This window comes from Hemicordylus capensis, chromosome 1 (genome assembly GCF_027244095.1).
Source record: "Hemicordylus capensis ecotype Gifberg chromosome 1, rHemCap1.1.pri, whole genome shotgun sequence".
In the NCBI taxonomy this organism is placed as follows: domain Eukaryota; kingdom Metazoa; phylum Chordata; class Lepidosauria; order Squamata; family Cordylidae; genus Hemicordylus; species Hemicordylus capensis.
In genome coordinates, this window is record NC_069657.1 from 82,879,579 (window position 1) to 82,889,276 (window position 9,698).

At 39.7% G+C, this 9,698-nt stretch overlaps 1 protein-coding gene across 6 annotated transcripts in view; it reads left to right on the top strand.

Annotated features, from left to right (window-relative positions):
- Nucleotides 1-9,291, top strand: part of CELF1 (CUGBP Elav-like family member 1) — an 81,354-nt gene extending 72,063 nt beyond the window's left edge. For all 6 annotated transcript variants that reach the window (XM_053259899.1, XM_053259992.1, XM_053260081.1 and 3 more), the window contains 2 exons: nucleotides 1,447-1,615; nucleotides 6,420-9,291. In XM_053259899.1, the coding sequence (XP_053115874.1) occupies nucleotides 1,447-1,574 (128 nt within the window). In that variant the 3' untranslated portion in view covers nucleotides 1,575-1,615; nucleotides 6,420-9,291. The remainder of the gene's footprint in view (nucleotides 1-1,446; nucleotides 1,616-6,419) is intronic.
- Nucleotides 9,292-9,698: the final 407 nt, after the last annotated feature.

A 9,698-nucleotide genomic window follows, 5' to 3' on the forward strand; every position in this document is an offset into this window, starting at 1 on the left:
TCAGAGAACTCACTTTCCTGTGTTTAAAAACTTCCGGGAGCAAAACCTCCAACTATTAAAGCCCATTCAACCAGGGCTATAGCTACCTCTGCGGCACTTATGTCTGGAATTAGCATTATGGACGTTTGTAAAGCAGCCATATGGTCTTCTAACCTACTGTTCATAAAGCACTATGCCACTGATATCCAGACAGCATCTGAGGCTAATTTAAGATAGACAACTTTAAAGAAAGTTATTTAATAACATCGTCGCACTCAGCCACCTCCTTGGTGAGCTTGTTAATCATCCATGTTGGTAATGATTCCAGATCACTGTAAAGATAAACAGGTTGCTTACCTGTAACAGGTGGTCTTTGGGTGATCCTGGATCATTCACAACACGCACCCAGCCTCCCCACTGCTTGGATGTTATGTCTAGTCAGTTACCTTCAATATTTTCAGCAAAGAAAAGACCTCTCTTTCTTTGACCAGGAACTGAGCTACAGGCGCTCTGCTGCCCAAGATACCAAGTGCATGCAAAGGGCGGACCTTCAGAGCTCCTAGAGGAGCTGTGAAATCTTTCTGCAGGGCTACTCTGCCAGTGCATTACCCATGTTGGATAATCACCCCAAGATCACCTGTTACAGGTAAGCAACCTGTCTTCATGGCCCCTGCTGTTGCTGGCTACCTGTGAGCCAACGAGGAGGTCCCTGTGGGCCAGTTCTGACCCCTGGGCCTTATGTTGTGCAGGGCTGCTATAATGCTTTTTAACTTTTTTTACAATTACTGTTACTACTGAATATAAATCGAAAGCTAATGAACATGTGCATATTCATGCTTTCTGATAGAGGCTTGCATAACTGCAGGTGCAGAAAGAATGAGACTCTATTTTATTTTACACTTCATTATGGAAGGTGTGATCTCTTTTATACTTATTACTGCCTCGTGGATTTGAGCCCTGGGACTACAGCAGTTGTGGCTAAATTCTTCTATATTGCCATTAGGTTGAGGTCCCTATTAAGTGCCTAACTGCGAGAGCTGTCTGTTGTTTTTAAATAATTTATTATTATTGATTGTAATCTGTCATATTGTGTTTTAGCATTGTTTTATTGATGTGTTGAGTATGTTTATTGCTGTTATTTTTGCTGGCCAATGGCCATAATAAAACTGATGATGATGATGATTACACTTCATTATCTTACCATAGTGAGCACTCGTATCCAGTTATGTTATAGGATATACCACAGCCGAAATCAGGATGTATTTTTGGGAGTCATTTCATAGGGAACCTTTGCTTATGTGTGTTTAAATCCTTCACCATCCTGCATGCTTTACCTGGAGCAAAGTAACAGTTTGCAGACTTCAGCAAGCTTTGCTGAAGTTCTAAAATTGAATATACTGCATCAGTTATTCCTCCCTCCCCCATTCAGTGGTTTTAATGTGATCCTACTCTGTTTTCCTTTTCTAGGTTTTGTAAGTTATGACAATCCAGTCTCGGCACAGGCTGCCATCCAGTCAATGAATGGATTTCAAATTGGCATGAAGCGACTGAAAGTACAGCTCAAGCGCTCTAAGAATGACAGCAAGCCATACTGAGCGCCCCTCCCCTCTGGAACTGGAGTGAGAAGGATCTTCTGGTAAGTTGGGGAGGAGCGCGCTTGGTGATTCAAAAACACTTTAAGGCTGTATTTTTACAGTCGTGGAAGCCGATTCATGTCATTCTATCTGGCACATCTTCCCCTGAAGACTCGGCTGCAGCCTCTACTGGGAATTCTTCTACGGATGGAGGACAAGTTTGTGCTTTTGTTTCCAGTGTTTTACTTTGGAGTTTAGGTGCCATATTGCTGATTATTTTTTAAAAGTTTGCTGTGTTTGTAACCATTGTGTGTTAAGAAGGACCAATGCCAGCCGCCTTGTGGGGAAGGGAAGATAGCAGCTACAATTGAAACTGATACTGCATGACTTTTGGAATTGATACAGGAGGAGGAGAAGGGGAGCAGATCCATTGCCAGACCCCAAATGATCATCAAAAGCAGTGGGATAATCTGTATCCAAAGTATTTGGCAGCTGGGCAGTGAACGAACCCCAAGAAGCCTTTGCCAAACTCATTTTCCCAGCTTTATTTAGTAAATGCCTTATATGAGGAATGAGTATATACTGAGTGAGTCTCTAGAGCAGGAGAAAAATAATTGGGCAAAAATATTCATGTCTTAAAGGAAAACTACAGTACTGTAATTATAATGCAGTGGCACTTTTGTATAGTGCAGTGAGTGTGGTGGCAGCTTACAAAATCATCCAGTGATGTCTCTTGATCAAACATTTAAATCCAAGTAGAGCAGTCTTCTAAAAATCAAATACAGCCAATTTCTCAGGGTTTCCTGATTAATGGAAACTTGGCTTGAAACATTAATGCAAAAGCACACACTGTAAGACAAGAACTCTTGGTTTTAATTCATGATCTGCTGCAAACTTCTTTCTTCTGCCCCAGTTTTATAGCTTGTACATACAAGATGTTACTAGAATTAGTTCTCTCAAAACACAGTTTAAACTGTAAGTACTAAACTGACAGTTCTTGAATAAGCTGAAGTTGCTCCGATTTTTGGTATTATGCTTTCTTGAGCACTTTCTAGAAGTGAAAACTGCAGTCTCCAGAATCCTACTGTCCCAAAGATCATTAGTTAGTTTGCTTATATAAATTTATTTTCCCATATATATTACCATCTTGCTACACTGCAGTTTTCCTTTGAGTGCATGACAGAGGGTTACACAGGAAGTGCTGAATCTTTACAGAATCTTAATCCTTACTTCCATATATTGTCTGCAGTCCAGTGCCTGTTAACTCAGAGTTGAAATTCTCCCCTTTCTGATACGCACCTACTTTTCCCCACACATTTTTTAATTTGCCAAAGTATTATTTTTGTTCACACTGATGAAATGGGACTAAAGGGAACTTTGACATTCTGGCCTGAGCCATGGCAAGAAATCACAGTAGAACCTATCCCTAGAGCCACAAAAAGCCACATTATCAGTGGGGAAGTTTACAGTGTTATGTACAGATTCAGTTTACTTTTCCTTCCCCAACTTACTCTTCTTGTGTTCCCATTTGGTGATCGTGCTTTTTCACTGTACACCAACCAACCCACAAACATTGTACTTGGGAGTCAGGTGTTAAGCGGAAGCAGATACAGACATTTGGTTTCCTGTTTACTCCATCAGGAATGAGGCACAAGGCTCATCAAGCCTGAAATGCTATTGTAAAATGTGCCAGGCACTGTAAAACCCGCTAGGAGAATTGGGCATAATCAGGGACTGGGTCCCCTGGTGTCCTAAACTTTAGCAGTTGAAGTTGTTTTAAGGCCATTCATCTCAGGTTCTAGCGATCTTTTCTGGTGAATTTTGGAAGTATTGTTGATGCAATACTCAGTGGGTGGATTAGTACCCTCAGTATTATAAAGCACACAAAAAGGCTGAATGGTCAGACTGGCAAAATTCCCATTTATGCTGGCATACGGTACCCTTCTGTTGATTATTTGGGTCTATTCAGAAGCATATGCATACACTTAGGTGAACTTGTATATCTTTGAATTTTGTGCACTAGGATAATTGTGTCCTGATATTCTGAGAAAAAAAGTGTTGGAGTGTTGAGGCTTCCAGAGTTGTCATGGGATTTTTTTTATAAATAATATACTTTTCAGAAGAAGTAAAAAAAGGTCATGGTTGGGAGCAGCTGCTCCAGTTGCAACCTGATATAACCAAGAATGTTGTTTCTATTTTTATAGAAGTTTTATACTGCTCCAGGGTGGAGAATATTTATTACCTAAATTATTTCACTGGAAAAGACCGGGGTTTTGCATAATCCTGAATGTGATTGTTTTACACATACATGCGACAAAGTGCATGATTAAAACTACTGACTTTCAGTGGCCTGTTTGCAGCTGGATAAACAGCTAAATAGGAAAAGAATTAATGCTGTGAACCAGTGGAAGAGGAAAGCTGTGCTAAAGTTTCGCTATAGTCACTCCTCCCAGTACCACCTCTGTCCCCTGCCTTCTGAGTCCCTGTTTCACTTTCAGCCATGTTTCCATGAATAATCCATTCAGTCTTCAGTCACTTTATTTAGTGGTCATTCATAATCTTCATAACCTGTCTGTGCACTCTCCTCATGAACACTGTGAGGCAAATTAACCTCTTGCTGAATTAAGATACCACTTGGGCATAGATTGTTCTATAATATTTTCTAAGGAGCATGTTTCATGCAGGTGCCCGCATCCAACACAACACTGTTACCAAAGCAAATCTATCCAGGTTAAAAGTCCAAAAATTAGGTTTTTGGAATATATTGGCAAAGTTCTTGTGCCTTCAATGGTACTGCCATAAATTACTCAAGCTTGAAGACTTGAACCAAAATATGCCTGTCTTCTTAGTTTCACTCGCTCTACTGATCTGTCCATGGGTGCTTTGAAGAAAAGAATAATAAAATTAAGTGTGGCTACTAGGGTGTCTCTCAGCAAAGAGGTTAATCTTACACAGAAAAAATTGCCTCTTGGATTGGAGTCCAATCTGCTGCGCTGGGGTTTTTTCCTGCATTTATCTTCCACCCTCCCCCACTTTCCCTTTCCAAATTCTGGCAGAAAGCCCTGAATATTAGTTTGCTCATATTCTGATCAGGTGTGTGTCTGGCCAGTGAAAGAGCTCAAATTGGAAAAGCACATTGATTTTGTTAAAAATACAATCAATTGATAGATCAGTATTTAACCTTGAACATAATTTTAGATATACTTTAGACTGAATGTTCTTGGAATATAATTAGCATGTTTGGTAAATGTAGACATGAAATTGGAATGAATAAATGTAGGCATATTAAACTAAATAGTATTTGGGGCAGATTTTACATTCATCAAGCAAATAATGAGGTTTTGTTTTCCCAAAAAAGCCTTATTTTTGTAGTAAAAAAATAATCAACTCTGGATAACTGCTCTTGAATTAGCCATATGATTATTTGTATTTCCCCTGTAACCTTTTTGAGTGAGCGAGTGTGTGTGTCAAATTATTCTGAATGTGTGCATGTGGCGGAATATCTACTTTTTAGGCACTACTTACTGTACTACATAAGAACAAAAATCTCAAGAAGGCTTTTCTTTTTGAAGCCTGGCACAGTTAACTTTGGTTAACCCCATGTTCCTTCCTTAAATGCAATGTGTGTGTTTTCCAACCAAGATAATTCTAAAATTAACTACCCTATTATAGCTTAGTACTTTTAAACAGAAATTGTAGATTAGTATCCATTGGGAGCTCACACATATAAATAGAAGGATGCTTTGGTTCAGTGAGCTAAAATGCAACTATGTTTAATTCAGGATATTGTAATATGTCCTTTGACTATAATTGGCATGGAAATTAGGACAGACTTAACGAGCTCTTTTTCCCCATATAAACATATGCTGCCTCAGTCCGTTTTCCATGTATATCCTCTTTGAAAAGAAATGTTTTCTGAATATTTTAATGCATTTGTCTTCACAAAATTACATCCCTTGTGTTCTACCCCATATTAGAGATTCTGCCAGATCCAAAAACCTCTCTCACGATGCTGTCCACTCAAAATGCCCTCCACTCAAACTGGTAACAGTGACTCTAGAGCTTCTGAGAGTCCAGAATTCCTCCTCCTCAAAGTCAGGAAACAAGATTTATTTATTGAAAAAGTAGCAAAAGAGAGTTTCTTTGCAGGTCTCGTAGTAAAAAGGGCTTAGCTGGGGCAAGTCGTAACTTGCAGTCAAGTCTTAATTCCTTCCTATTTTATAGAGGTTTCAGTTCCACTTGTGTAACCTATGTGATCTTTTTCTTGGTTCCAAAACTAACAACCAGCATCCTTGTTTTCTAAAGAATAGCTGAAACAAAGCAGATGGATGTTTTGGGCTACTACTGCCTAAGCATGTCATGTGATAGGAAAGAAGAAAGCATCTCAACCGTCAATCTCCCAGTGAATCCTTCTATGTCTTCTGCCTCTTAGGATCTTAATCTGCCTGGAACCACATTTTTTAGAGTCAGGTTCTAGGAGAAGAGGAAGGGTTTACTGTGTTGTCCTCGTCAAGCAGAGCTAGCAGGAATACTGACTCAGGACTGTGGTGAATGCATAGCTGTTTGTGTATGCCACTAAGCCATAGTCCGTTCTGTCCCCAGTGTCTAAAGGGAATCCCCAGCCTCTGCTTCCATTTGGTTTCTGACAGTTTTGACATTTATTTGGTGTTCTTTATGCACTTCAACTTCTACTTGTTCATTGTTGGCATGTGCTGCCCTTCCCTGTCAACTCCCCTCCCCAAGAGGTCTCATTGTACAGTGCCCATTCCTGTGTTCTTTCTTTCTCTCTCTCTCTCTCTCTCTGTTTGGATGTACTGCTCTGTGTAACTCAGTGGGTCTCCTTCTTTCTGGTTTGTTTTTTTCTAGATTCCTGCCGTTTGTTCATCGTTGTGCCTAAAGCATGTCGATGTGGCGTTCAAGTACATCGTCCAAATCCTTGTCTCTTCAGCTTCTCTGATGCTTGAACTCTCACCTTTGACCTTGTGTTGACTTTTGATGCTGATGTGTATTTTTATTATGTTTGTTTCTTTTTTCTTTCTTTTTTTGTGCTGCCAAATTGGTTTTGCTAGAAAGACTGCTGAAGGGGAATATTTAAACTTGCATTTGAATATAAAAGAATTCTATTTTTCTAGAACTTCGTAAGATAACCACTTGATTTTGTGATTCTGATTCTTTGTAACTGTCTTCAGAGCAGCCTTGCTAGCATACCTCGTGGAGTATTTGTATTTCTGTGAACATACAGCCAATCACTTTCTAGGCTTAGTTTTTTCTGTGTGCTTAGTTTTGAAACAAATCTGAAGGAAAAAGTAAAATGATGCAACTTAAAACTTTCAGGAGGCTTCTGGTCACATTTTGCTGAATCTACTTTCTGTGCTTGAGGAGACAGCATGTATTCTTTGACTTGAGTAGCCTCAGCAGAAAACACTTGAACTACACTTTCTCCTGATTGTAGCTGCATTTTTGCCCTGGCACTTACTGTTTTTTCCTTCCTGTGTGATTATCAGCCTTTGTCTGCAGTGAAAGTTTAATCAAAGTTGATGTTGTATTTTGTTAAACCCTAGCATGCTTAGTTTTTTGTAACTACAATCTCCTCAGCAAAATGTGAGATTTCTTTTTTCTTTAAAAACTCAAATAATGCCCTTGTAAACGTTTTGCATGTTTCCTGCTGTGTTCTTCACAATCTCGTATATAGACACCCTTCACCTCTGTTTTCTATAGTTTGTGCAAAAACTGAGCAATTTAACAGGCTTCAAAGCTATCCTTTTTGGATACCAGACTTGTGGTCATATGTCACGTAAGGACATCTCCTGTGCATTTAGACTGCTTTATACAGTATCTGCACCTTGCTCTATCATCACAGCTATGGAAAGGTCTCAGGGGACTTGATTGCACTGTTCCGGTGGTGGTGGCGGCAGCGGCAGGGATAGAAGGTGTAGGATGGAAGATGTGGGATGTTTGCAGTAATATTGCTTCTAAGATCCATTGGAGCAAAAGCTCTTTTGGGGTAGCCTTAATTTGTACCTCTCGTTTAATATGTGACTTGCTTTTTGAGGTTTAACACCATCAAATCTCAGTGGATGGAAGCTTGATTGCTCTCCATTCTTTACACTTGAAGTAGCATGTTTTTGCATACCCCATAGAAGGAATCTGTAAGCCTAGGCACACAACTGCTGACTCTTTCCCCAAGTGACAAGCACAATATAACAGCCTACTAGCTGTTACCTGAACAGGGTACCAACCCCGGCTCCTTTTCTCAGGGGCCTTAGCTGGGGGATCTCCTTTACAAAGTTTGTTTTTGGTTTTTTTTTGTTGTTGTTCTTAAATTGGGTAAGGAGTCATGCAGTTTCTTTCTTTCCCCCCAACCCCTGGCCTGATGAAGAAATAGGACAGATTATCCTTCTCTGGGAAGCATGCTTCAGCCTTGCTGCACGTACGACCTACTGTAGAAGCTGGGACTTAGTACTGGGTTTTGCAGCACCTACAAGAAAGTCCTGTGGTAGGTGCCTAATCACAAGGGGCAAAGTGGGGTTGGGAAGCGATGAAGGAGCTTTGGCAGGAGGAGGGAATGTGAAGCAAAACTTCAGAAAGTAAGGGGATATGGGAGACCTGACTTTAGGCCATTTGGAGGGTGAGTTCCATTATTTGGGGTGGGGGAAAAAATCCTGCCCCGTTGTAGGGTGGGTAATAATGCTTCTCCATGGTTGTTTGATAAATATACCTAGGTAGCTTTCCCCTCAATCTTGAAATCATCACCTCTTGAGGGTGAGAGTTGCTGAAGAGGGGATATGGCTGCGTTATCTGGGGATACAGCTGTGAGATGGTTGCTCTTCACTCACAGTCACAATGCACAGGGATGTCTGATAGCAGGGGAGGCCAAGACCCTGCAGTGTGTTGATTAATTTTGCCAATACATTTCTTTACAATGTGCATACAGTTCCAATAGGAACTCTGGGGAATCCTGTGGAAAAGAAAATCTCTGGAGAAAACCAAAATGCCAAACGTTGGATGTTCCTTTTTCTTCTTTCCTTTCTTACTTTGGTTGTTTTAATTATTCTGTGGTGGTTTTAATGGATTTGAGACAGTAAAGCAGCAGCTGCCTTTTATTTCTGGCTGCTTTTTGTGAATAATTTAAAAAAAAGAAAATTTACATTTTGGAAACAAACCTGTGGGCTTTTTTATTGGTACAAACATTGTATTTAACACTAGGGGTTTTGTACAGTTTTTTGCCTTTTCTACTAGAAAACAATGTAAAGTGATTCACAAATGTGACAAGAAAACAAATTGCCACTATGACCAAATGTAGAGTCTGTTCTGCAGTAACAGGATTTAATCAACTCAGTCGTGATTCTGTTGTAGCAATGCTTTTCTTTACCTTGTTTGAGCTGTTCCTTTTTTCTCGTTTGATTTGCAAAACAAAATGTCTTTTTTGTGTGAAATTGTGTTGTACTCTGTAGAAAATTATGGATTTTACTTTAATGGTTTAAAAAAGCAGAAGCACATGTTGCTTTTTCTGATCACGGAGTTTGTGTAGTGGATTTAAAAATGAAAGTTTTGTTACAAGTTTGGAACGAGCGAGTATGTACTAAGGAATTTTCTTCCTTTTGTGTGGTTTCTTTTTGTCCCACTGGGGAACTTAAAGCTGTTTTAATTGCACAGACACACCGACAAGAAGTCATTTTGTATATGCCAAGTGTGGTACCTCCCTTTGTTTATTTGCTATTAAACTGTTTGAGAAGAATTTGTGTCATTCTTGTGGTTTCTTAATCCTCCACAGCTCGGTGGACACACTCAGGGTAAGGAACTGCTCTGTCAACTAGGAGCAAAAGAAACAATAAATTTTCCTAGTTAAAGGGGTGGCCCATTATTTGTGATATAGCTTTTATTGATGTCCTTGGGATCTTTAATTTTTCCTTCATTTGCTTTAAATTAACCTTCATCAGCTCTTTCCATCTGTATTTGAAGTTCACCTTTTATTCCACATTCTGAAAGGTAAATTAACCAGGCCAAGGTTTCAGGGATTATCATAGAATACTAGTACATCACATGCAATTGTATCATAGTTGATTTGAGAGATACTTTCTATGTACAAAGAGAGACTCCCTGCTGACTGGAATAACAGGAATATTGGGGGGTGACAAACACTCT